This window comes from Hippocampus guttulatus, chromosome 13 (genome assembly GCF_054856545.1).
Source record: "Hippocampus guttulatus isolate MCC_2025c chromosome 13, RoL_Hgut_1.0, whole genome shotgun sequence".
Classification (NCBI taxonomy): Eukaryota; Metazoa; Chordata; class Actinopteri; order Syngnathiformes; family Syngnathidae; genus Hippocampus; species Hippocampus guttulatus.
The window spans coordinates 4,185,756-4,213,596 of record NC_141273.1 but is presented as its reverse complement, the minus strand read 5'-3'; the positions used below and the strand labels follow the sequence as shown (position 1 = coordinate 4,213,596).

Below are 27,841 nucleotides of genomic sequence, written 5' to 3'. Positions count from 1 at the left end.
GCACCTACAGTAACCATCTATCCATCCATTTTCCGAACCGCTTAATCCTCACTCGGGTCGCGGGGGGTGCTGGAGCCTATCCCAGCCGTCTTCGGGCAGTAGGCGGGCGACACCCTGAACTGGTTGCCAGCCAATCGCAGGGCACACAGAGACAAACAACCATGCGCACTCACACTCACACCTAGGGACAATTTAGTGTGTTCAATCAGCCGGCCATGCATGTTTTTGGAACGTGTGAGGAAACCGGAGTACCCCAATTGTAACTAATCTTCATCGATTTGTCACTAATCATATAACCCCACCAGCAACATAATAGTCTTTAGAAACAGCTTTCATATTGTATTTCAATAATTAATCTAATTTGATAAGACGTGCGAGTGTATTCATTTATTGTTTCGTTGTTGGGTATACACAGTACAGTTCACTCGAGTCCGTACATGAAATATACAAAACATTTAACAACAGTTTTTATTTACAGTTGTGCTCATGGTTTTACCTGCAGAATTTGCCAAATAATTTTTTTTGAATGAACTGAATGGGGCACCACACTATTTTCTTTATTGTGATGTTTTTTTTAAATTGTGCTGTACTGTATTTAAAATTTTTTTGCATGATCACTATTTTTTATTTTATTTTGAATAAGGAGGCTACAAGTTGTACATTGTCAGTTCATGAGCACAACTCTATTAAGTCATTGCATAAGACTCACTATTTGGTTTTAGTAATTAAACAAAGAGTTATTTACGAACCGTACACATTGATTCTGGAACAGTTTGTGGGAATGTACTGGACATAACATTGGTAGGGAAAGGGGTGAGAATGACGATGGCGAAAGTTGATGTCATATTAATGTCCGGAAGAGAGCAGTAATGCTCCTCAAAATGTCCAACATGTCAAGAATTTCAAGAGAAGAAATAACAAACTCGTATTATTTTGCTGTGCGTTGCTAACAAAAAGGAAACCGTTTCGCTGTTTGGTGCAAGCAATGCGGCGTCATAAAGCGAGTGTGGAGGTAAAGCAAGTGATTGGAATTTTGTGTAAGTTACTGACGGCCACCGGACTCCAACATGTCCCTGCACCGGAGACTTTTAGACGGGCTAAGTTTGGCGAAGTCAACGTGGTAAGTGTCTCTTAATCCATTTGTATATGTGACGATGCGGTCGGAGCACAATCTAAAACGCTTAGTATTAAAATAAAAGATTAACATGGCTTAGTGTCAAAACTACGACCAATCGTTATCAAAATTCAAATGCACATCTCAACCAATGTCCACTTCAACCTTGTAAAAACATCAAAAAAATCGCCAAAATATATTGTGTTTTGGGGATACTATTGAGCTTTTTCCACCACATTGACGCGAATTAATGTTCGAAAACTATAGTTCAGGGGTGCCGAAGTTAACCACATTACGCAATGTCAGGCAGGTTTCCAACAGTCCGAACGATTTCTTCCTCTAATTGAAGAGGTATCCAAGACAAGAACGCGTCGTTCGCGACGTTAATAATTTTGAAGTTGTATTGTGATTATATTTGCAGGAAATACTTCAATGGTAAATGTTGTAACTTTGTCAAGTCAAGTACAACTTTATTGTCAAGGGTAGCCTACCAATGATATTACCCCAAATACGAACAGTATTAACAACAATTGCGTCAAATTCGTTTGTATTGCCGATAAAGTATCTGTAATTCAGTTTTGTCTTGTCAAAAAGAACATTTGCGATACCCGAAATGGACTAAATAATCTGCAATGGCATTTACATCACTTTTGCCATTTGTGTGTATGAGGTTTGTCATTATCGACACAATTTGCTGATATCTGCTATGCAACTATCTGGGCTTATTTGGAAACAGTCTCTCTGTAACTCAAATTTGAGATATTTACAATTTGATTCTGAGGAACATAACTATGGAGAATTAATGACAAGTCAAAATGGTATTATAGATGGCAACAATTGAGTTGCAGCTAGCTGCAATTTACTAGTGGATGTTGGCAGCTGGATGCTAGAGATCTCAAAAAATGAATTCCATACGCATAAATGGCAAAAGTGGCATCATTTGCTGTCGGTCAGATGACGTCGCAGATATCTGTAATTCAGTTTTGACGATAAGCAAGGCATATCTCTGTGTCTGTCTGTTTCAAATTCTGTTACAGATGTTTTGAATGAAAGTTCCACTGATTCAAAATGTGATTACAGCTACTCAGAAAGACATTAACATCTACAGTGTTAACAATTCTGGATACTAAAGCCAAACTTAGCTTTCACATGTTGAATCCACTTTTCATAAGGTTTAAATTATGTACTTGCAGCGTACATGTTGCAGGCCACCCTGGAGGAGAGAATATTGTTGTTATAAACACTAGTTTTGTTTAGAAAGGTCACCTGCTTAAATCTAATGTAGTAACAATATCCCTACAACTATACTGTTTTTTGAGAATTTCCGCATCTGATTTTGCTGTCTTTTTGTTTTCCAGGAGGATCAATTCTGGCAGCTGCTAGCCAACATCCTGCAGACAAGGACTCTGTCCGCTGCTGGCTGCACACAGATGAAAAATGGTCAGTCGCAGACAAGCCCGCTTCAGGCCAAAGAATCGAAAGTCTGGCTTAATTTTGTTAAAATAGATGGGTGGAGTTTGGACACCGCTGATTTAAACCATGCAAACTTGTTTAACTCCACCTCCTCAAAGAATCGGAATAGGTTGGAAGCGGAATCGATACGGGGAATCAGAACCGGGATCATTTAAATTCAAACAATGCACAACACTAGTTTTTCAGAATCGGAACAGAGTTCTATTAGGTCTGCTTATGGTTTTCCTCCATCATGTCTGAACTCTGTAGTCACTCCTGAGTGCAAGATGCTGGTGAGCACAGGCCTGTGGCAGAGTGGTTACTATGCTGGCTGGATGTATCGAAGCCAGACGGGAGGAGTCACCAGCAGGGAACTCCTTCTAGCATTTGGCTGGCTGCTTGCTGATGGAACGCTGGAGAAACTTTTGACCCGACGAGTACAACAACTGGACAAAACACTTGTCCCACCCATACTTGTAAGTCTGACCAGGACAGTCACACACAGTACATGCCATTCAGTATTTGCACAATCCTTCGACCCTAAAATGGCTTAAAGTCAAGTAAAAAAGGTTCCATTTGTTCTACGCGCCCCCACTAGATTAAACACAGCATTTTGATGAATATTGCAATTGTGGAATATGAATCGAGCAGCAAACTTCACCTATTTTTAATCCATCACAGGGGGTAACTATTTTGCCACTTGCTGTCGATGGAAAATGACATCATAGTGCCTAAGGGCTCAGGTGACGACCACCTGTTTTCTGAGTTTGGCCATGTGACATTCACAAGCTAAGTTGTGATTGGTTGTTACATGAGCCTTGAGCAACTGTCATGCAATTGGCAGTCGACAGCGAGTGGCTAAATGGCTGCTCGTTGACACTGACAAAAAAAAGAAAAGATTTGTGCTGCAGGGACAAAAGTACGGTTGATGCCGGAGCTGCACGACGAAGTGACAAATTGGCTGACCCAAAATATGTAAAACTTGGGTTATGACTCTCCACAGCCAAACGTGAATCCTGATATAACCGCAAATCCCCACTTTGGCTGGAGCTTTCAGAAACCTTCGATTTCAATGCACAATAATCTCTGGGACATGTGAATAACAGGGCAAACCGCAGAAAACTATCTCCCATTTGCCAAAAACCTTAACCCACTCCTGAGGAGCAATAGGTAACAACCATATAACATGGAATCCAAATCACACTGACTGGAAATGAACCTTTTATGTTTTTCATTGCAGGGAAACTTGAATGAAAGCCTAGGCAAGCATGGAGAGAACATGTCAACTACATTTACAGACACAATCAAAGCTATTTGAAAAGGAAAACCAAAAATTTATATATATAGCCCATGCATTTGCTTACATTTGGTGGTGCAAGGGTATTTGATGAGAGATCTTGTTTTCTGTGTTCCTAGATGAAACATGAGATTCCTCAGCAGTCCCTGGTCGAGTGCAGCTCAATGAGAAGACTTCAGTGGCTCATGGGTTGCCTGAGACACCAGGGACGGATGCTGCTGGCCATGCAGGACGAGCGAGCCTCTTTGTTACACGCTGTGAGGAAGTTCATCTCATCTAACTTGTTGAACACAACTCCCGTATTGGCCCGAATATAAGACGGCCCTGATTATAAGACGACCCCCTCTTTTTTAAGACTCAAGGTTGAAAAAATACTTTTTGAACACTCAATTAATTTTTATACAGAAAATAATGACAGTACATCTGAAACAAATGATTATAACAATATATTTGAGAGAAAGAGCATGTTATTTTGCCTCATTTAAATCGAAAGTGCAATCACATTCGTAAATGAATGGCTTCTGGTTTTTGAAATGTAAATTACATCATAACTTCTCATCAGCTGCCGGTTAACCTGGCCGATCATCGACCCACTTTTCCCCAGATTGTCACTACGTTTCTCCATTTTCTGTTATCTCTTTATTATTTTCTTCTCTTTTCCTTGTTACCGCTATTTTTTATTTTTCTTCTTCATGCTACCGCTATTTTTATTTTTAATTTTTCGTGTTCAGCATTCGCTTCAATGATATCTGGCGCCATCTAGCGTCGTGAATGGGTATATTGTCTAGACCCTGAATATAAGACGACCCCCACTTTTTCTTATTTCAATGCAAAAAAACACCATCTTATATTCAGGCCAATACGGTAGTTGGTTCAGTTTACTGTTGTGCGATGGATGATTTTGTCAAGTTCTAAGTGTCTAAATTTGAAAAACTGCCTGGGTGTTGTTTATCTGATGCTAATGCATGATTTAGGCATTGAAAGTTAAACCAAAATATTGATACGCTGATAAGGGCATGTGAATACTGAGAAATTTCACCATCAAACAAAAATTCTAGCGGGCCGAAATGAAAGGTGGACATAATTTCTGGTTAATATTAGATCACAGCATATCATGTGAGCAGGAACACTTGTCTACTTGCAATACAGACTTAATTCTATCCATCCATCCATTTTCTGATCCGCTTTATCGTCACAAGGGTCACGGGGCGTGCTGGAGCCTATCCCAGCCGTCTTCGGGCAGTAGGCGGGGGACACCCTGAACCGGTTGCCAGCCACTCGCAGGGCACACACAGACAAACAACCATCCACGCCCACACTCATACCTCGGGAAAATTTTGAGCGTTCAATCAGCCTGTCATGCATGTTTTTGGAATGTGGGAGGAAACCGGAGTACCCGGAGAAAACCCACGCAGGCCCGGGGAGAACATGCAAACCCCACAGAGGAAGGCCGTGGCATTGAATCAAAGCCAGCACCTCTGCACTATGAGGTCGACAAGCTAACCACTCAACCACCAGGCCGCACGACTTAATTCTAAAATTAATTAATGTGTAGACCATACTTAACTGATTTTATGGTGTTTGTGTTTTTATTTCCCAGGTTTTTTCTGCTAGCCAACCTTCTCGATCATCTTCCGCAGGTCAAAGCTGTACTGTGCTGAATGAGGTGCGGACGTAAATTACCACTTGTCATGCAACATGTATATTAAAGTTAGAGCTCTGACTATCAAGTCTGAAAGTGTTTAAAACAGGACACACATTGTCCACATTTCAAATAAATTAAGTTATCATACAGTAGCAGCTTTGAAAGATCAAACACAGTTTGTTTTATTTTGGACACTGTGCAATTTTCAATGTGTTAAAATTTGAATTCCCCTTCATCTACCCGAATGGAAATAATGGATGCATTGTACTTTTTAACATTCTTTAACTCTTAACTGTAGTATAACCGTACACATAAGTTAATCACGGACTGTACAGGGAAACAACATATTGTGCTTGGAAGGTGTAACCCTTCAAATTCACTTGTTACCCAAAACAGAACTAACTTTGCAAAGTCCCCATCTACATCATTGTGTGTTTTGTGTTTTAGACATGCATTGGTGCGCAGGAAGTTTGTGACCTCCTTGAGTTGTACCTAAACTGGAAGCAGGTGGAGAATGTTTTCTGGACCTGGATGGTGAGTTGGACATCTGCAGAGATCCAGACTAACATTTTTTTTTTAAACAAGCAGCACAGTGGCCCTAATCTGAAGTTTTAGGGGCTCTAAGTATAAAATTTCAGGGTGCGCACTCTCAATGAGCTTGCAAGGTTCACATTTCCACGCATTTTCACGATCTTACTGATAAACGAGCTTATGTGTATCGCCGAAGTTTGTCAGCAGCAGCAGCAACAACAAATCACCAAATGTATTGGTCGCACATGCGTGGCTAGTCATTGACGTGCGCATGGATTTTAGGTGCCATCATTTAGGGGCATTCTGGGGCCCCTGCTATGCACGCCTCAAAACCTTCAAAATACACAAAGCATTTGTGCCTGTGTACTTGTAGGACAGTGTGGTTGATTACCGTGAGAAGGATGCTGTCACCGAGAGGCCGTCACATCTGAGGGGAGCGATCGCTAGCCTCCCTGGACAACCGGCTACTGAAAAACTGGACGACATACTGCTGAGACTGAAAACAGTGCAGGTGCTCGGTGACACACGCGTTTCAAAAGTGAAAAAATGAAATTTGGAACCCCACCAATTCCAATAAATTGGGACTGTTATGATAAAATAAACATTGTATGATATTAAAAATTACAATTTTTTTTATTTTTTAAAGTAGCGTTTTGTAGACTTGGCTGTTCTTCTTCCCCCAAACAGAAGAGACAGAAGACTACAAGTTGGGACGTTCAGGACGGCCGAGGGAGACTTCGGGCTGGCATGGATACTTGCCATGTCACGGCTTTTCTCGAATCTTTGCCTCCCCTGTTGTCCATCTCTCAGGCATACCGAGCCAGATTCCAGGCCGGGAAGACGGGCAACAGCTGCTCGGTCAGTTTCCATTGTACAGTCGAGGAGGCAGACGTGCTGTCAGCGTCTCAGGTCTTGGGACTGCTTACTCAAACTGAGAGACAGCTGCTGGAGGGGAGGGACACGCAGAGACTGGCCAACAGGATGAAGCTACAGGAGATGATTGGCAGATTGGACAAACTGGTGTTGATACCACCGTAATCATTTTTTGTGTTTAACACATGAAAAATGACATCTGCTGTGCCCGCCGTAAGATATTGGATGTTTTTAGGTGCTAAAGGGTCATCAGAAAATGGACTAGTTTCTCATGCAGGCCTGTGGAATGATATGAAATGACTGAACATAATTTATGATGCCATATTTGAAGGGGAACTAAACCCAAGATGTTTTGTAAATTTGAACATTTTCTTTAGCAGCTACTGTTGACTTAAATCTAGTATTTATTCTTAAAAAAATGCATCTGAAACATCGTATCTACAGTACAGTGAAAAAGTATTTGCCCCCTTCTTGAGTTCGGTGTTCTTTGCATATTTATCACACTTTTTTTTTTCTCGAATTTCTTCATCAATTTCTTCGGATCATGGCATGATGCGTTTGTTTCTTGAGATGTTGTTGCCAATTCACTTTTCCTGACTAAACAAATGTGGTGGTAATCAGGTTTGGGTGTGGTCTGTGGGATTTAACTCGGCTTTGCCAAAACTGTCATTCGTCGCAGTTTGTGATTTAACGAGAGGGGGCAATTCCTTTTTCACATGGAGCCAGTTTCCATTTTTCGGTTCCTTTGCAAGTAAAATAATTTTACCCGGTTGTAATCTCATCTGGATTACTTTTTGTTTCACATCAAAGAGAACAAACGCACAATGCTGATGTCCGCTTCATGTTTTTCCCATCTTTATTAAATCCACTGTACTCAATCTCTCAGACGAGCCAATACCCGTTTATTATCAGGAATTATGATCTTGGTCAACATGGCACCGTATTTGCGTTTAATTATTCAGTTTTTATTCCATCAATGCTAACAGATGACTGTTATACTCATGCTGGTAGATCCTTATCTGAAAAATTACTTTTTCACAGAGGATCAGAAAGGTTTGGATTTTCTTTTTGCCTGAATAAAGTGAATTGTCATTTGAAAATTGCATTTCTTATTCCCTTGGGTTGTCTCTGAGTGATCTTAAAATTGGTTTGAGTTGAACCCTTTGTGTGTGTGTGTGCGCGCGCGCACGTGTGTGTGATAGATATAGAACTCAAAAAGGACATTTGGAGAGAAATAGGGTACACCCTGGACTGGTCACTAGTCAATCGCAGCCTTATTAAACATGAATTACATGAACAAAATGATTAACAGTGCATTGCAGCATAAACAAAGGAGTTCCAGACCCCACAAATAGACAATTAATCACACAGCCGGCATGTTATGCTATATTTGAACATTGCACGGACTTGAGACTGACTGGAAACAAAAAGACATTAAAGGACCCATGCAACCATTAAACCCACCTTCATGGTAATGCAATACTTTGAGTTTCTCCCAAAAATAAATTCAGTTTATTGCTCGATTCCTCTGAGCTGATGGAAAGTTTTAGCTTTACGTAAGACACTGGTGTGTCGTCGCCATCAGTCATTTTTTTTATCTCAGTTGAGTGGCCGCGTAGTAACCGTGAAGTAAGTGGGCAATCTTACGTCACAAATTCAAATCTGCATGGCTTTGCCTTTCAAAGCCTATTGCATTGACGTCCAGCTACATGGATTCCAAACTTAAACCATGTCAGACTCATTTTGACCGATGTTATTCAGAAACAAGTGGGGAAAAAAATATATTGCATGAGGCCTTTAAGATATTCTTCCAGGCTTCATCAAAGCATCAGAAGCCAAATGTTCGGTTTTGCATTCAGCACCAGTGTTGCGGTTACAGAGCAATACAACAGCAGCTGCTGCGGCAGTGAAGCAATTACCAGCTAATCAGACATCCCTCTTCTTCTGTATTTTCAGTATCGACAGTTGAAATGTTTTGGAAAACGCTTTGTGGAGGGGGTCTCGGGGGCGGGCTAGTGGGACAGCTGCGGCCAGACCAGGCATGTTGGATTGATCCATGGTCAATGGGGTGATAGATGAAGCAATATGTTTCTGGTTGACACTTGTTCTTCACACTCAGTGCCAGCTCTGCAGCTGCCAGGGGCCGCCGAACACCATTTTCATAGATGCTGAGGATGTATGAATCTGGAGGACAGACAGAAGGATTTTTTTTGGTCCCATAATTACATTAAAGCATGGTAAAATATCAGAGTATTCGGACACCAAAGTATTACGCATTTAGCGCTGATCGATTTAGGTTGTTAGACACACAGATTTGAATTTCAGTGATATCTACCTTGTTCAAAGCGTGCGGCACACTGTTCGGTCAGCTGTTGGACTGTGGTGGTGGGAAGGATGCCGAGAGTTTTGGGATTACTTCCAATGTCAGGCGAGCATACCGTCAAGAATTCCTGCACAACCCCCATAAACACAAGAGTTACAACTATAAACATTTATGCAGTCAAAATAACATGCATGTATCGTCAGATTCCAGAAACTGTGTTTCAGTGGTTCATAACTACTTAGAAGGTATATTTGGTTCATGTCAATTTGTGTAATTGTCTGTTCATCCAGCAAGATGATTTTTATCGAGCAAGCTACCGTTTTCCCAATATTTTAATAACTACTTTGGTGTGGTCGGCCAACCTTTTCCACTCAGCGAGTGACTATAGCTGTTGTTATGCCTTAAAAATACATTTGTTTGATTGATTAGGTCAATTATTGTAACATGTTGCTCTCTGATCTTCCCGTGTCGAGTATTAAAAGTCTGCAGTAAGTATAAATTGCTGCAGCAAGACTCCTGACAAGGACAAAAAAAGTTTGATCGTATTACTCTGATACTTGCATTGGTTCCCAGTCCACTCGAGATGCAATTTCATGGTTTTGTACTTAAAATAGTACGCCTGCATTGCCTGGGATAAACATGCTACCCTAACCTTTAAATGACTTTTTTTTTGGGGGGGGGGGGTGCTTGAGAATATGAGAGTATGTCTACCTGAACAGATCTTTGGTCCAACCATTCCAGGTTGAGCGTGCGTCGTCTCTCCCACCGTTGGATGGAGTCCTGAATCTCCTTACTCAGCTCACGTGGACCTGATTTCTGCCGGTCAAACGTCTTAATGTGCTCAAGAGCGCCGTACGTGGTCGTCAAATAATATGAGCCTACATACATACAGACACACATGTTACAAACAACAAAGGTCATTGCAGGGGCAAATAGTTGAGCGGTGAAAGGAAGCAAATACTGTACCTTCTCCTATTGTTAGCGCAGGGTCCATCAACTCCATCATGTATTCCACATCCAGCAGTAAATTTGACAGATTAGATCTAGCCAGGACATAAATCATTACAGGCAGGAAGTCATCAGCTCCATGGGTCCGCCCTGTGAAATCATGCAGACTTTTTGTCACCACATTAGAGGAGTGTTGATTTAATTCCACGTACTTCCTGGTAGTGTGGTCACAAGACCAAAATTCTGACTTTGATATTATACCTGCATATCGTGCCTCGATACCGACAATGAAGAGATACTAAAAATAACCCAAAAATGAATAAAGCACAGCTGACATCTAAACAACTTCCAATTCTTTTGATTTGTATTTGTTCAGAAAATTAAAAGGATACTAATTGAAATATTTGTAATTGAATAAATATATTCTGAACACTTTTAAACAATTTTGAACACAAAGCATTGATCGTTTTTAAACACTACTGAACATCCATCCATCCATTTTCTGATGCGCTTATCCTCACAAAGGCCACGAAGTGTGCTGGAGCTTATCCCAGCTGCGTTCGGGCAGTAGGCGGGGTACACCCTGAACTGGTTGCAAGCCAATCACGGGGCACACATTGACGAACAACCATCCGCGCACACACTCACACATTGCGACAGTTTCAAGTGTAGGTTAATGGGGAGAACATGCAAACTCAACACAGGGAGGGCGGAGCGGGAATCGAACCCTGCACCTCTGCACTGTGGCCTACGCTCTAACCAGTCGTCCACCAGGCCGCCACATGACTGAACATTTTATATTTATATCCAGCGCTACAAAAAAAGATTTGTTTGAGCAAAGTTATTATGATCATAAATGACTAGTGTTAGCTCATCGTTGACTGTCCTAATTGACGAACGACCCTTCGTGCTCACACACACCTCGGGACAATTAAGATATCCTTTATTTGTCCCGCAATGGGGAAAAGTGTTCAATCACCCAAGTGTTGAAAGCTCGCTTGCTTTTTATTTTTATTTTTTTATATCGACATATTTCACCTAATTTTGAGTAGTTTGGGGACATGCAGAGAATGTTATATCCAATTTGTATGTTGCCAAAGAGCAATACAGTGCCACAATGTCACCGAACCCTGAATGTGGCAGACGCATGGGGAGCCGTCCACTGGGATAAAACGGCCATCCGTTCCAGCGATGGTGGAGGTAAACAAACAACAGGCAGACGGGGGTCGCATTGCAGAGATGGATTTGATGGCAATCTTAGTTGTTCCCTCTGCTTTTCTCGACTCAAAATGATTCTCATTGCTCTTTTTTGTCCCTACACAGCCGCACACCGCTTCGCAAAGACGCCCAATCGCTGGCCATTCCATTGTTTTGAATTTTGAAATTCTTTTTTGTACATTTTTTGAAGTCTTTAAAAGTTCCATCCGCCTATCCATCCGTTTTCTAACCCGCTTATCCTCACAAGGGTCGCGGAAACAACTCAGAGGACTACACCCACAGACGAAAATGCACCTCCGTAATTTGTTTAAGGTTTCCTGTCATTTGTCAGTCGGCAGCTAAACGGGCATCCGTCAGCGACGGACTGACGGACCTCCCATCAGTATTGACGTAATGCTCACCTCCGGTAACTATATAGTCCTCCCCTCTGTCACGTAGCGAGGTGGTGGTGGACCCCAAAAAGCAGGCAGGAGGGAGGAGCAGGGTGTATTTGACGAATTATATTTAATAAAACAGAGAAAAGTGCTAACAACCAAAACTAATCCAAAGTAGCAAAACAAAACCATGACAAAAAACTAACAGGAACAGAACCATGACAGAAGCAAACAATGACCCGACACTGAGTGTTCGGGCTAGGAGTTTTTTTAAAGCCCTAATTAGTTACAACAGGTCTGCAGCTGCCGGGGGAGCCCTACAGTGCCACCTGTTGGTCCCTAAACCGAATCATGACACCCTCATTCTGTTTGGCTATTCGGGCAGCCAGCTAACTACTTTCTCCTCGTCGCATTTTATGTGACCACCGTACCTGTCATGACGCACAGGTGCATTAAGATCGCAGACTATTTTTAATAACACATTTATTTTATTTTATATCTTTTGTTGTGTATATTTTCAATGAAATAAAAGGAATTAATTTGTTCAGTGGCATATTATTACTCAACCGCTTCGATATTCGTGCTTTCATTGTTGTTGTTTTCCTGCTCACAATGCATTATGGTCTCTATGAATAACCTGTTGAGTGAAGATCGATGCTCACTACTTTTCCAAGTGCATTGTGGGTGACTTTGACTCCACTACATTTTTTTAGATATTCAGACACCCCAACAAAATGGCCTAACACCATAATAGTGCACAATATAGGGATGAGTGTGCACATTCGGACACAGCCATGGTTTTAAATTTGTTTTACAAATCAATTTGGACATCTACGAGCTTCAAAAAACTTCCCGAGGAACATGACTCAAAGTTTATACCCAAACCAAGTCTTATTACTAACATGGAATGATAACAATCACATGCCCTTTTATAAATGCTGCGGAATATATGGTGAGGTGTGTTGCCATTTTAACCTTTACTGCCCAGGATCTTCAGAATCAATCTTCACAATGGGATTGTTTCTTTAACCAATGATATTTCAAATCCGTACTGCCTCGATGACACACGTTTTTGCAGTGTATTATTATAATAATAATGATAATAATAATAATGTGCATTTTTAGTTTTCGTTTTTGGGGCACTTACCTGGACTGCTGACAGACATGGAGTCGTAGATGATTTTACAGGCCTTGAGCAGTAACTCAATCTTCTTTCGAGGAGAGTATTCAAGATGCAGATTACTGAGTTTCACGCTAATCTTCTCCATCGCCGAGGCCTCTGGGATGGCGGTGGTGACTCCCAGAGCTGTGGTGGTACTGCCGAGAACTACAGACTAATTTACACAAAATTGCACAGACCTCATTTTAAAAGAAGCGGTTGCGCATGCGATGATTAAACCACACATAATAGAAATATGTTGCGCTACCTGGTTCTGTGCAAGTTGCTTAAGGCTGCCATTGTTGGTGTGCAGTTTCTCCAGACTGCGGTAAACAGGCTCCCTCAGTGGCTTCAGTACACTCTTACACAGAGCTGCTTCGACAATGCTCTCTGCAGGGTCATAAAGCACAAATCACCTTTCTAAACGTTGACCTTGCTGAGAGAGACATGTTACAAATCACAAGCATCTGCGATTTATTTATTTATTTATTGCTTCATCTACATAGACCCATAACCTATAGGTGGAAATACTTCTTGATGAATTCATCACACTGGTCAAGAGCAAATTTTAATCAGAGATGACGCCGATTTAAAAAATGTCTTTATGTCCGTTTTTTTTTTTTGGTAGCGCTTCAGGTTCTTACAATTAATTTTTGTTTATTAGTGTGACCAGTAAAAGCCCGCGCAATATGGATTTTTCCAATTTACCCAAAAAATCCACCTGATTCTGAACCTAACCCTTAATTCATATACCGGTATATTGTATATTATTGTTCTTATGATATTATTATTATTAAAAGGATGTGCTAGAGAAAAAAAATTGAATCAGCACAGTTAATCGAGAAATGTTAGAATCTCTGATTAAAAAAAACATTTTTTTTTTACCAGTGTTATAAATTAGGGTGACTTCTTTGCCTCAAATATTAAACCTTGTGCCCTCCTCATATTCACTAACCTTTGGACATATTTGTGGCTAAAATGTACATCTATCCATCCATCCATCCATCCATTTTCTGATCCGCTTATCCTCGCAAGGGTTGCAGGGCGTGCTGGAGCCTATCCCAGCTGTCTTCGGCAGTAGGCGTGGGACACCCTGAACCGGTTGCCAGCCAATCGCAGGGCACACAGACGAACAACCATTCACGCTCACACTCACACAATTTAGAGTGCTCCATTAACCTGCCATGCATGTTTTTGGAATGTGGGAGGAAACTGGACTACCCGGAGAAAACCCGCACAGGCACGGGGAGAACATGCAAACTCCACGCAGGAATGCCGGAATCGAAACCAGCACCCTGCTGACCTGCTAATCAGTGGACCACCGTGCCTTCTAAAATGTCCATGCATAAACAAATAGTTTTAACATTTTCATAAGTCAACATTAGAAAATGAATGACTATTCTGCAGTGGAAGACAGGTTAAAGACTGGGGGGGAAAAGTAAATACTGATGTTTTATATTTTATTAGAGATGTGTTGTGCATGGACATTTTAGTGGGGGGGTCATAAAAGGTGCAAAATCTCTCCGTATATAATCCCATACAGTAATTTGTCTTTGCAAACAGGACAGCACAGGAGCTAAAGATAAACGACATGTGGCATACCCAGTTTGTCTTGTGAGAACTGATGCTGCGGCTCCATCATGGCCTGAAGTTCAGTACTTTGCAGCAGGTAACTCTTTAATTGAGTCATCATCTGCCTGATCTCCTGTAACAGCTCAGTGGAAGTCGCGTGGTTGGACATGGTCTCAAGGGTAAATGCTCGGTGCTCTTTCACCTACAAACCACACATGAAAACTGAACTTGATTCTTTGCGTTGGACATTTTGGAAACATGAACATGATTACTGGATGTATTTCAAGTAAATCATTTACCAGGCTACCAAAATAGCTCAGGGGGTCTCTGGCCAGCTCTACAATGCGTTGGGAGAGCCGACGGTCGTGATTGATGAGACCGGTGATAACGGTAGACAGGCGAGAACGAGCTTTGCCCAACATGATGCTGGTTGGTATCCTCTTTATTTTGCTGCCGCGATTCTCTGACGGAAAACTAAAATAAAAAGATGGGTACGGTAAAGTTAGTTGACATCCCAGGTTCTGCGTCTTGATACCATGACCCTCCCCTCTCCCCTCCAGACACACACACACACACACATATCCGCATTGCAGCCAATGGGCAGGTGACAGCAGTGCCTGGCGTGGTTGATGGTAACCAACGATCAAGTCTACGGGAGCTCTGCCCGACGTCGCTCTACATCTCGCATACTAAAACTTGGCCAAGGAATAAGAGGAAGAAGTCCGGAATATTTGCGGGATGGGGACTGGAAGCAGTATACTTGCTGATGGTGAGTTTTTGCACCCAAGTTTGATCTCAATGTGGATGTCGACACTCTGTATCTACTGTAAATGAAAAGCTGGGCCGGAAGGTGAAATATACAAAACTTGAGATGTCAGAAAAAAGATTCTTTCCGCGCCACTGCTGAATGCAGCCAAGTGGCAGAAATGTACTACCGGCAGCTTTAGCCCGCCGGGTCGTTTCTTCCAACACTACTATGAGCCTAGGGGAACAACAACTAGGGGGACGCATTGCGTGACGTTGCGTCCGAGCCTTCAAGAAACTTGAAGTTCAAGACAAGTTGATCACTCTACACAAGGATTTCCAATGAACGTGTGAGTCCGTGATTGATCTCAGAATGGGTGCTGTTAGGTAGTACTAACCATTGTATCTATGCACTTAAAGGGAAGTCTAACCCAAAATGTTCTTGACAGTAAGATGTTCTGTACGCCCCCACGAGTCAAAACACGGTATTCTGATGACAGTAATACTACATTTATGCAATTTGAGTTAAGCAGCGAATTTTGCTACTTTCTGTCAACTGAAAATGACATCACAGTTGCCGAGCGCTCAGTTAAAAACCAATCATGGCTCACTTGCTTTCTGAAGCTGAGCCATGAAATTTCGAACCAATTAAAGTTTACAAATTATAGACATATTGTTTTTGATTGTGATTTAATTCTTTTAGGACCGACACAGCTTTTACCTCCATCCATCCATCCATCCATCCATCTTCTGATCCGCTTACCCTCACAAGGGGTGCGGGGTATGCCAGAGACTATCCCAGCTGTCATCGGGCAGTCGGCGTGGGACACCCTGAACCGGTTGCCAGCCGATCGCAGGACAAATATTGACGAACAACCCTTCGTGCTCACACACACACCTCGGGACAATTTAAAGTGTTCAATCACCCTGCCGTGCATGTTTTTTTTGGAATGTGGGAGGAAACCGAAGTACCCGGAGAAAACCCATGCCGGCACGGGGAGAACATGTAAACTCCACACAGTAAGGCCGGAGCCGGAATCGAACCCCGCACCTCTGCACTGTGAGGCCGATGCCCTAACCAGTCGACCACCGCACTGCCTACAATTAATACACTCAATTGAAAAAAATAAAATAAATGAATTCTTGTCCTACTTATGATTTTGATCTTGCTCCAGATTCATCTCTCCTTCTTCTTCGGTGCTGCTGTTAGAGTAGGAGTCGGGATCTAGCATGGCGCCCCCCTGAGGAGAGTACAGTGACGCATCTGGTCTTGGTGCCACGGCGGGAGGGCCTACTTTTGTCCCAGTGTTCTGATTGGCCAGTCCACCGTTTGAGCTATTCGGTGAGGATGGTTTCTTCCTTGGCTGAGGTATCGGTCGAGTGGGTCTCTTCGCTGAAATTTGAGGACTAAATTGTTGTTTGTCCTCTTCTTTATCCTTGCTTGCAGCTCTCTCTCTCCCGCTCGCGTCTGACAGTTCAACACCCTCATCCACCAGACATGTTTTTGCTTTCTCTCGTAGTCCTTCTCCTTCCTTTTCAGGTCCCATCCCAGGGTTTTGGCCCTTGTCCCCGCCATCTGCACTGTTCCTGGAGGAAGTGCGGCGTAGAGGAGCAGGACGCAGCGAGGGGGTGGCTCGACTCTGCGGGGGAACGGGAGGTCTTAATGGAGGAGGTGATGTCAACGCTGTCTTCCTCTCTTCTTTATCCCCTCCCCCCACCCTTCCTTCCTCTTTTCTGTCAGCTACAGAGCTTTTTTCGAACGGGGGAGATGAGAAGAGCAGACCCATCCCAGAGCCGGATCCCAGGCTGGGCGGCCTGGGAGGAGGCCGCTTGAATTTCGTGTCCTGGTTCAAGTTAGTCTTGATCTGATTTTTAATGTCTCTGTTTTCCTTCTGGTTGGATTCTCCATTGAGCAAGTAGGAAATGATGCTTTTAGGGGTGTTGATTAGTAGTTTGGACTCAGAGAAGTCTTTTGGCTGCTTGGTTGGAGTCTCTGCCAAAGTGATTGGGTTGATGTACAAATAAACCATGTTGGCATTCTGGTCCAAAACTAGGTTCTGTTTTTTTGTCTTCTGGTTCGTATCTGATGTCCAAAAGTCTGCAATATAGCCAAAGAAAAATATGTAACAGTTATCATATGTATATAAACGCAATATTGCATTTACTAGTAATATCTCCGATTGACAAATCCATACCAAAAAAATGAAATAAATAAAACCACCAAACCTTCGATTTCTGTTTGTGAGAATTGTGGCCTACTTTTATAAATATGTCACTGTCTACAGTCTGTACGTATTCCAATTGAAGAACTTTTCAGTTCAGTCTATCCTAAAATGTATACGATACAACAACATACAGCGCTTATCTGCAGTACCTGTACACATAGCAGAGATGATCTCCAGCTCCTCTTTCTGTGTTGCCATTGAAATAGCTTGTGGTAATTTCAGCGGTGCAGCCAGGATGTCCCTGATTGGATTCAACAACAAAGATTCTGTCATTTTAAGAAGTACGTTGTCGTAAAAAGCATTTGACAATGAAATGCAGTAACAGCTTGGATGGGAGTTTGCTGACAGGTACAAATTGTATCATTTCATTTCATCAGCGAAGGTGACAAATATTGTGACTCTGTGTGGAATACAGGATCAATAATGGTGAAGACTTTCATTTTGAAAATTGAGTATTCAAAGTATTCGCATTCGTTATCATTCAAAACTCAACAAATAGTTGATATTTTTCCAATTTTTACTCTGAAAATCTCTTTACTGCTACCAGTATGTCTCTCAAATTAAATGTTATGATTTACGGCATGTTTTCCAAGCATGTTAATGACATTTTGGGGTATTTTTAAATTTGTTCTGTCCGATTGCTTAACATGCCTTTTCCATGAAGACAAACACAAATGCCCCTTCACAGTCTTTCAACATCCAATGATTGCTACATGACTTAAGGAGGTCGACCTTGAGACTTTTTTTCCCTATCTAGTACATCTTTCCATGAACTTGTGTGTGTGTGTGTGTGTGTGTGTGTGTGTTTAACCTGCTGACACAGTAGAAGGAGATGAGTTTGTAGATGTCATCAAAAACCAGCGCCGAACCATCTAAGTGAAGAACTGCAGGGGAACAAAAAAAAAATAAAAAAACAGGCTGGTTCCAGAATGTCCACATTGTCAAGGTTTGTATACAGTAGACACGAATAAGAAGGCGCGCATACATGTCTTGTGCTGTTTGACCTTCAGGTTTTGTATTGGCATTGTTTCCTCCTCCTCAGGCAGGCGCACCGACAGCATCATCCCGTGCTCCTCTGTGCTTTGAACCAGAAAGATCTGCAAGTCCCGATCAGATGATGTCAAGTTGTAGAAAGTTGATGTGGAAGAGGAATGAGACATTATACAGTAAATCTGAGTAGTGTATCTGACACACTATTTTCTGACATTACTATGTACCCGGAGAAAACCCACGCAGGCGCAGGAAGAACATGCAAATTTCACAGGAAGGCCGGAGGTGGAATTAAACCCTGCACCTCTGCGCTGTGAGGGCAACGTGGTAATCAGTCAACCACCGCGCCACCGACTCCACATACAAAATATTAAAATATACAGTTTCATAGTAAATGTACTTGTCCTGAGAAAAGAATGCTTGAAAAAAAATCCCTAAAATACCATTTTTTCTCTTGTCCCACACCCAGTGACCAAATTGAATTTCAAATAAAAGTTAAAATGGAAAAAACAAAAACAAAACAGAGCAATAAATAAACTCAAAGCAATCAACGGTTACAAAGTGGCAAAACTTGTTCCACTTTTCAGAGGGAAGCTTAATAATAACAACAAACAGCACTCCAGAGTTTCCTGCTAGTTGTATTTGTCTACAGCTGACTACAGCCACTTCCATTCCAACGTGAACATTTTTGGGAAGAGATACAAACATATGTGTGGGTGTCTCACCCCTGCAGCCTCTTCTCGCAGGATGCACGTGATTTGTTCTTGGCTGAGTTCTTTGGTGAGCCATACAGAACTGCTGCCCACCAAGAGATCGATAAGGCTCAGCATTGGTGTTGGAGAGGCCGGTGAGATGGCAGGGGGAGAAGCTAGGCAGGAAGTGGGGGTGGTTGAATCTACCTGGGGTGAGAGTGAAGAGACAGGAGAGAAGGAGGGAGTACGCTCACCGCTGATAGAGCTCTCTAGGAGAAGTGAGGGAGACACAGTGTATGGGGTCGGGGAGAGAGGCGATTGGAGAGATGGAGCAGGTGGGTTCGAGGAGAGCTGGGAAGGAAGTTTAGGAGTAAAAGGGAGTGACGGAGTTGTGGGTGGAGGTAGGGGAGGTCGAGAAGGGATTTGGGAGGACTTTGTGGTGGGAGGAGGAGGCTTGGGTCGACATGGCCTTGTAGAGGGGAGGGCAGGGGTGGTATGAGCTCCTGTCAGAGTGTTCGTGAGGCTGTGAAGGACAAACAGAAGGTCATGAATTCCATGCTGGCAAGTTGTCCCCACTTCACTTTGCATTTGATAACAGTCAACCATTGGTTTCGAATGTTTTGTCATAAGACAAGTTCATTTATATCAACGGTATTTGTCGTGTATATAGGCTTCAGGGTTACAACCGAATGGTTTAAGTTTTCTCTCAAAATTTCAGTCACACACAAACACACACACAGAGGTTTGTTACACAATACTTCCAAACATCTCCATTCCGGTAAACACATTAACACTGTTTCTTATTCATGAGAGGAGCAGAAGCAACAATATCACCTGACCTCATGACTAACAAATGACTCACTTTAACTCTGTTTGGGCTCGACTTCGTCTTTAGTCACAGCACATTTGATACAATTGGTATTAAGAGTACAAGTATGTTATGTGCAAGGTTATTTAAGTCAACAAAAATAAACGAAATAACAAAATTATTATTATTCATAAAATAATATCAAAAATATATAAAAAAAATAAAACTACATTTGACATTTATAAAACTAAAACTCACTACAATTACAGGGAAAATGACCCTCATTTTAATCTTTGGCAATTAATTTAATTCATGATCCTTTGGGGTTGATTTTAAATGTATTTATTTATGTGTTAGCCTGAAAAAGGACGTTCGAACAGTCAAGTCCTATTAATGTGTGTTGCACAGGAGCAACTTCATTTACCAAGCAGCCAATAAAAAAATATGCCATCAGATAGACAGACGTGTTGCGTGTTTGGCTCCACCGATTTCATCATACGTGTCAGACTTCTGGAAAGAATAGAATTGGACTCCAGAAACATGAACACGAAAAGAATGAACAAAAATTTTTATTACAGAAAAAAAAAACAGGTCGCAAGACTGACAAGGTACAACAAAAGTTGCTGGTACAACACCAGAATAATGAATCAACCAAAAAAAAAACACTTGCAAAGGCAAGGATCAAAATCAACGGAAATAGCTTGTCACTAAATAGACAAGGGGCGGCCCCGGTGGTCCAGTGGTGAGTGCGTCAACCTCACAGTGCAGAGGTTATGGATTCAATTCCAGCTCCGGTCTCCCTGTGTGGAGTTTGCATGTTGTCTCCGAGCCTACGTGGGTTTTCTCCGGGTACTCCGGTTTCCTCCCACATTATGAAAACATGCATGGTTCATAGTTCATTTGACGGTCTTCTAGGCGGAATTGTGAGCGTGAATGTTTGTTTATCTATGTGTGCTCTGCGATTGGCTGGTGACCAGTTCAGATGATGGATGGATGGATAATATATGATAAATATAAATAAGTAATATCATAAAAATCACAGCTACAGTACGAATAGGCACCACTGTGGTGTAGGCATTTTATAAATTGCAAACATCAACAGAAAAAAAATGTTGACTTTCTTATATGCAATGATAATCATTTTGAGATGCACACATGCAAGTAATAATGATTTTCATATTCACGTCACTGCAGCCGGGAAGATTTTTGTGAACGACTTATATATGTTTTATTAGGTATGAGGTATTAGGTAGGTATTAGCAAATATATGTCGGTGATTCTATTTATTTTGTTTACTGAGATACAAACACTCTTAAGATATACCACAAGAATTTTCTACGGTTAAAATTTTGAGTTCGATGAGTGCCTTACGAAGAGGTCAATCACATTAAGCCATACTATTGTACTGCACCATCAAAGCTCTTAAGTTGACAAGTATGAGAAGGGAACTAACAATCCAGCACTTGTATCCATTCCGTGTACGTGACAAAGATTTCTGTCTCTGACCTGCAAGTGAGGGTCTTGCACAAAATTCTTAAGTGGCAGACATGGTCAAAAGCGCTTGCATATTTTCAGTGCGTATGGAACCATACAAAGTTCACATGTCAAAACAAAGTCGACTCAATGAGAGATCACATGTTACAAACCTGATCTATGGGCAACAATGTAAAAAAAGTGTAATGACGCAAACCCATGAAACTTGTTTTTTTGGAGCCACTGACCTATTTATTAGTGAGTCACGTCTGTTTTTCCTGCCGTGTCTTGTTGACTTTCAAGTTCCACCCATGACTGCTCTTTCCCCTCTTACACTTACAACACCCCATTGCCTTGGTAAAATACAGTTTGCTCACAAGATTTTCAAACAGTTCATTGATCCCAAACTCACCCCGTTTCCTGAGAATCAACGTTGGCTTCCATCATAATTTCTGAAAGTTCACTGTTGGACTGCTCGGTAACCTTCTTTCTCTTTTTCTTTTCACTCTCAGCTTCACCCAAATCCCGCCTTCTCTCCTCCCTGGTTCTTCCTCTTGTTTAGTCAAAGCAGCACAGAATAAGGCAAGATTAGGGGAAAATAACTGCCCGTGTCAGCTCTGGCCTCAACTTCCTGAGCTGAAAGACAAACCGCAGCTGAGAACTGTGGTTTCGTCTGCTCTTCTGGTCTTTTTCATTCATGCTATATGCTATATAAGTGGATATCATGACTTTCTTTCTTCTTGCATCTTCTGCTTTTTGTACCAAATCAAAGGCATATATCTATATCTATATATAGATATATAGATATATCTATATATAGATATAGACATAGATATATATTCTATTTTATCCTCTGGACTCTGTCCTACATATTCAGCAGCCGCTTGTTCAGGCTCCACCTTGTCTCCTCCCCCACTCCTTTAAAGGCTTCCAGATGGATCCAAACTCACACTTGTGGAATGTAAAACTTCATGTTTCTCTCTCGCTTCACCTTCTCTGACGCACCCTAATCATTTCTGATTGCCTTGTTTCCTTTTTTTTTTTTTAAATGATTGTGTTTCCATTAAAACCAATTGCTTTCAGTTCTGGGCTTCTCCTGCTGTTCTGCTAATCACAAAGTTGTTCTGAGAAACAACGATGTTGGTGCACATATGGTGGACACTGGTTTTGCAACCCTTATTTCAGATAAAAGTGAGAAATAATGAAGCTTTTTGAACCAGCGCACAGAAGCAGGCTCCCTAGATTTTATCTTCAATGACCGAATGTTGAGCCGCTGCTGTAAACATACAGTGTTTTGATATGCATGTGTGGTTCAACCATCTGCACTCAACAGTGAGCATGTTGATTGTGCAGCTGCTTCCTGCGTAAACACCAGCACTCATGCATGCTTGCAACATTGCACACATTCTGGTTGCATAGTTTCACCTCCAGCGAACTGCCACTGGATGGAGCAAAAATACAGAGATATGCAGTCGTCTCAGCAACACTGAAAAGCATTCCCCTATGACAATGTAAAAAGTACATCTTGAATCTTCCAGTCACTGGTCACTGGCTAATCAAGGCACCATCATTCACCAAGAAGACATGAGAAAAAAAAATGCAAATAAATAAAAAGTAAAATGGAAATATTCCATCCATTTTCCACCGCTTATCCGGGGTCGGGTCGCGGGGGCAGCAGCTTTAGGAGGGAAGCACAGACTTCCCTCTCCCCAGCCACTTCTTCGAGCTCTTCCTGGCGGATCCCGAGGCGTTCCAAGGCCAGCTGGGTGACATAGTCACTCCAGCGTGTCCTGGGTCGTCCCCGGGGTCTCCTGCCAGTGGGACATGCCCGGAACACCTCACCAGGGAGGCATCCAGGAGGCATCCTAATTAGATGCCCGAGCCACCTCATCTGGCTCCTCTCGATGTGGAGGAGAAGCGGCTCTACTCCGAGCCCCTCCCGGATGACCGAGCTTCTCACCTTATCTCTAAGGGAGAGCCCGGACACCCTGCGGAGAAAACTCATTTCGGCCGCTTGTATCCGGGATCTTGTTCTTTCGGTCAGGACCCATAGCTCGTGACCACAGATGAGGGTTGGGACGTAGATCGACCGGTAAATTGCGAGCTTCGCCCTTTCGCTCAGCTCCTTCTTTACCACGACGGACCGATACAACGTCTGCATCACAGCAGAATGGAAATATTTTCAAATATATTTTGAGATGAACAGGATACATTTTAATAGTTTATGATGAGAAAAATGGATGGAAAGGTGAACGACTGGTTAGCACGTCCACCTCACAGTACAGAAGTGCAGTTTGATTCCGACTGACACACACACACGTGCGAGTATACACACGCATGCCATGTTGACCAACATTAATAATTGACCCTAAAATGGACGAAACAGAAAAATAAACTAGATATGAGCCAAGAGTGAGTTTCTAACAAGGAAATCACTGCCTACCTAAGTGGGAGACCTGACACAGTGAGGCAGAGACACACTTTTATGGCGTGTTAAGTGCAGAAACATGACTATCGAAGCTTGTGTGTACTGCTTGAAATTGCTGCTCCTGGTGCCGCAGATTTCCATTCATTGACAATGCCATCTGTGAATTGCAAATCAAACAAACTTTGAAAGAGAATCATCAAAAACTATCGCAACAGCTTTGATCGAAAACTCCAATTCCAGACTGCTTTTTTTTTTCCCCCATTTCCCCCTCAACCGTTGCAGTCTCTTCTCCCTGGAGCCTCATTCTTCCTCTTCCACCCCTCTCACTCATGCAAATATAGCCCGTCTTCTGCCAATCTTCATTCCTCTCCTTTCCGCCGCATGCCTCCACCTTTCGAAATGTTCCGCCACCTGCTCTCTTCGACATCATTGACCATGGGGATTCCAGTCTGTCCTCATTAGTCAGCCTATCCATTACTATTACAAAGAGGAAGAGGGTTGAAGCTGAACCATGATACAGTCCAACCTCCAATTTAAACCCTTCTATCACACCGACAGCAGACCTCACCACCATTCTGCTATCCTCATACATGTCCTGCACTAGAGTATCCTAACATACTTCTCTGCCACTTCAGACTTTCTCATGCAGTACAACAGTTCCTCTCCGGGTGCTCTGTCATTGGCTTTCTCTTCTAGATCAAGAAAGAAAATGCAGCTCCTTCTGACCTTCTATGTAAATAATGCATCTGTAGTATACTCCTCTGGGCATGAAATGATACTGTTGTTCACAAACACTTTGGTCCTGAGTCGAGCTTCCACTATTACCTTCCCACAACTTCATTTTGTGGATCATCAACTTGCTTCCTTGATAGTTCCCACAAGGCACATCAACCTTGTTGGCACCAGCTCACATTCCCAACATTCCTTAGGCATCTTCTTACCCTCTGGGATTCTATTTAACAACCTGGTCAAATACTCCACTGCCACCTCTCTCGAAGCTTCCATGCCTCCGCAGGTATGTCATGAGTACCCGCTGACTTTCCAAATTTCATCCTTTTTAGTACCTTTCGAACTCCTTTTTACAAACCAGTGTTACTTTCTGGTCCACCATAATTGCCTCTTCGACTCTTCCTCCTCTCTCATTTTCCTCAGCCATCAACTCCTCAAAGCCTTCTTTCCATCTATTCAGCACACTACCGGGACCACCAGTTAACAGATTTTCATCTCTATCCTTAATCACCCTAACCTGCTGCACATCCTTTCCATCTCTATCTATTTGTCTGGCAAACCTGCAATGATCTTTCTCACCTTCTTTCCTGTACAACCTGACATATATGTCATCATATGCCGATTTTTGGGGGCCTTTTCAACCTTCACCTACGCTCTACGTTGCATGTCTTTGTAGTCTCGTCTCCTTTCTTGAGTTCTCTCAATGTCCCACTTCCTCTTAGCTACCGGTAATCTTTTTCTTTTTGTGGTTTTTCCACACCACCAAGTCTCATTTTCCCCTTTTCTACCAGAAGACATTCTAAGTACTTTTCTGCCCGTCTCTCGGATCACGTTGGCTGCCGCGATCCAGTCTACTGAAAGCTCCTTCTGCCCACCAATAGCCTGTCTCACCTCTTCTTGAAGGGCTGATTGACACCCAAAAAATTGGTCCGGTCTGCTCTTCTAAAACAACTGCCTCTCATTTCATTTATTCAGTGAATTGGATGACGAGCAAAGTGGAATAAACTGACTAGTGTCAATGTATGTAAGCAGTGCATGTGTGTTGGATTAACCTGGCACTTTAAGAGGGGCGGGGCTGCCACTGACAGGTGACCGTTCGCGCGACGTATAAAAAACAGGATCGCATTATGTTACGTTAGTGAATACACTCGCTTCGTCGTCGGCATGGCCCAATGGTAACCTACGCGTGTGCTTTTCTTTACCAGATACTGTATGTAAAGTTAGCTTTAGATTCGATCATGATCGGTTGCTTTGTTTGTCTGCTTTGCGTTGTGTCCGTTGTGCTTTATGTTTGCAATCACAGTTAGTTACCGTTCACAATCGGCAATTTAGACAGCGTGGGCCAACGTGTGTCTAGAACAGTGGTGTCTTTATTTAACTCATTTTGCACGGTTGTCATGTTTGTCCAGCTGCAATTTGATGTTTGAACAAAGTACATTGCGTTGCAGCTGGGCTTAATCATTCCGGCGCTCCACTTCCGGGTTGGACCTTTTGGGACTTGTTCTTTTATTCGAGTCGACTTGATATGTTTGTGATGTATGGTTTCTTACGTTTAAAATAATGACGATAATACATAGTGAAATCATGGTTGATTAAAGTACTTATTAAATGTATTGTTAAAATAAAAGTATTAATGTAAATTCTATACATATTTACATCGTGATGCAGAAAGATAGATGTATTCATTTTTTACTGCATTTATGTGTGCTTTAGGTTATTACCTGCTTCTGATACTGCTACTACTTCTGCTGCAAAATGTCCCATGTATGGATGTGCGAGAGCTCACCCTTGCTTTGTTGGTGCAAAAGAAGGTGAATGAAATGAAAGTACTATACCTGACATTGCGGCAATAGAATATACAGTATATTATTTGCAATTGTTTATATTTCTATAATTTATAGTTCATGCATCTAGAAGCAGTGGGGATGTTTTGGGCTGGCAGCGAATTGGATGGTAGTCCAAAAACAACACCTTCACCACGCCCCTTGAACCACTGAATTCCGCAGCACAGCTGGACTCAGACCATCCAGCTGACTTCCTGCAGCTGTTCATTACGGATCAACTGCTCCAGCATATCGTGGGTGCCACGAACCGCTTTGCAGAAAATTACTTTTATCAAAACCCAGCAGTTGCAAAAAATTACAACGGAGACCAGTTTCTGTTCAAGACCTCCCTATTATTTTGGGGGAACTCAGATTCATAACAGGATTTGTAATTGAAAGAAAAAATATGTTCTAAGGAAGAACAGAGTGAGAACAAGAACTGTTAAAGGATGCCACAAAGAGAAATTCAGAGGAAGAGCGGAAAAATGTCTGCAAAATGGAAATATGATGCTGCTTGCATGGCAGGACATGCACATTGTGATGATGGTCACCAACGCCACTGCCACAAGGAAACAATGCATTAAGTTGACGTGTTTAAAAAAGGAGAGACAAATTTGGTCAGTGTTCCCAAGACTGAATGTGTTGCATTGGAAAACGCAGACATGAATGGGATGGACAAACTTGGTTAGACGACTGTCTACTACCGCGTCATGCGCAGATCACTGACCTGACCCAAAGAGTTTGTGGCTTATTTATTTCAGTTATGCATGTTCAATACTCCTATTCTGTTCAAAGCCAGAAACTGAGGGAACACATTTTCTCTTCTGGATTTTATGATGGCAGCAACAGACTCCCGCACCACAAAGCAACACACAAAGGAAGAAGCTGCATGATGTCAATGTAGAAGGGTCTGTGGTTATGGGTGTGGCTAAAAGGCCAACATAGGGCGCCTTACAAGACCGAGCCACCAAGTTGGCTTGAAGGACCACGGCACAAACACAAACTGAAATACTTGGCGCCCACCACAAAAAATGCCACAACACAGAAAATGCCGGATCTGCCAGCACCAGCGCGGCGAAACGTGAATGTGATGCGAGACGTGGGCTGCCCTTGCATCAAGGTAACTATAATTTGTAACGTGAAGGGAACAACACACACACACAAATGCTCAATTTTTAGTTCTCAAGACGCATTGTTGTCCATGTAGTGTGACATACTTAACGACTGGTCGTGAGGCGTCTGGGATGCTTAAGACAAGCACGGGACCCACAGGCAGACAGAATGAACTCGGTACAGGTTTATCATCAGGGAAGAGGACCAGGTGAAGGAGGCAAGAAACAAAGGCAGTCAGAGAAACCAACCGAAGGTGGACCGGAGGGGCTGGATGCGACAGCTCGGCAGCACGAAAGGTAGCTGAACAACT

At 42.4% G+C, this 27,841-nt stretch overlaps 2 protein-coding genes and 1 pseudogene across 2 annotated transcripts; 1 reads left to right on the top strand and 2 right to left on the bottom strand.

The window, feature by feature from the left end:
- Positions 1-901: 901 nt before the first annotated feature.
- tedc1 (tubulin epsilon and delta complex 1) lies at positions 902-8,017 on the top strand. Its single transcript, XM_086127355.1, has 8 exons — positions 902-1,120; positions 2,473-2,554; positions 2,837-3,042; positions 3,983-4,120; positions 5,464-5,529; positions 5,956-6,042; positions 6,413-6,550; positions 6,727-8,017. The coding sequence occupies exons 1-8, from the start codon at positions 986-988 to the stop codon at positions 7,075-7,077; spliced, it is 1,203 nt and encodes a 400-aa protein (XP_085983481.1). The 5' UTR covers positions 902-985; the 3' UTR covers positions 7,078-8,017.
- On the bottom strand, positions 7,751-22,062 carry rin3 (Ras and Rab interactor 3). The gene is made up of 14 exons (XM_086127354.1): positions 21,851-22,062; positions 19,191-19,680; positions 18,461-18,572; positions 18,287-18,359; positions 17,625-17,716; positions 16,403-17,348; positions 14,806-14,980; positions 14,537-14,708; positions 13,203-13,324; positions 12,923-13,109; positions 10,202-10,333; positions 9,947-10,113; positions 9,248-9,362; positions 7,751-9,096 (listed from the first exon to the last, which is right to left on the bottom strand). The coding sequence occupies exons 1-14, from the start codon at positions 21,883-21,885 to the stop codon at positions 8,828-8,830; spliced, it is 3,087 nt and encodes a 1,028-aa protein (XP_085983480.1). The 5' UTR covers positions 21,886-22,062; the 3' UTR covers positions 7,751-8,827.
- A 2,772-nt stretch (positions 22,063-24,834) lies between these two features.
- On the bottom strand, positions 24,835-25,540 carry LOC147196002 (uncharacterized; annotated as a pseudogene).
- Between the last annotated feature and the right edge of the window lie 2,301 nt (positions 25,541-27,841).

What these genes read in the sequence shown, in the direction of transcription:
- rin3 (XM_086127354.1), bottom strand. Translation starts at nt 21,885, where the DNA reads ATGATGGAAGCCAACGTTGATTCTCAGGAAACGGG. An exon ending in GAGCAAGATCAAAATCATAA is followed by an intron (nt 14,981 to 16,402) that starts GTAGGACAAGAA and finishes TTTTTATTTTAG; the next exon opens with TTTTCCGTCAGAGAATCGCG. An exon ending in TGCGCTAACAATAGGAGAAG is followed by an intron (nt 10,114 to 10,201) that starts GTACAGTATTTG and finishes GTATGTATGTAG; the next exon opens with GCTCATATTATTTGACGACC.
- tedc1 (XM_086127355.1), top strand. Translation starts at nt 986, where the DNA reads ATGCGGCGTCATAAAGCGAGTGTGGAGGTAAAGCAAGTGATTGGAATT. An exon ending in CACTTGTCCCACCCATACTT is followed by an intron (nt 3,043 to 3,982) that starts GTAAGTCTGACC and finishes CTGTGTTCCTAG; the next exon opens with ATGAAACATGAGATTCCTCA. An exon ending in ATGTTTTCTGGACCTGGATG is followed by an intron (nt 6,043 to 6,412) that starts GTGAGTTGGACA and finishes GTGTACTTGTAG; the next exon opens with GACAGTGTGGTTGATTACCG.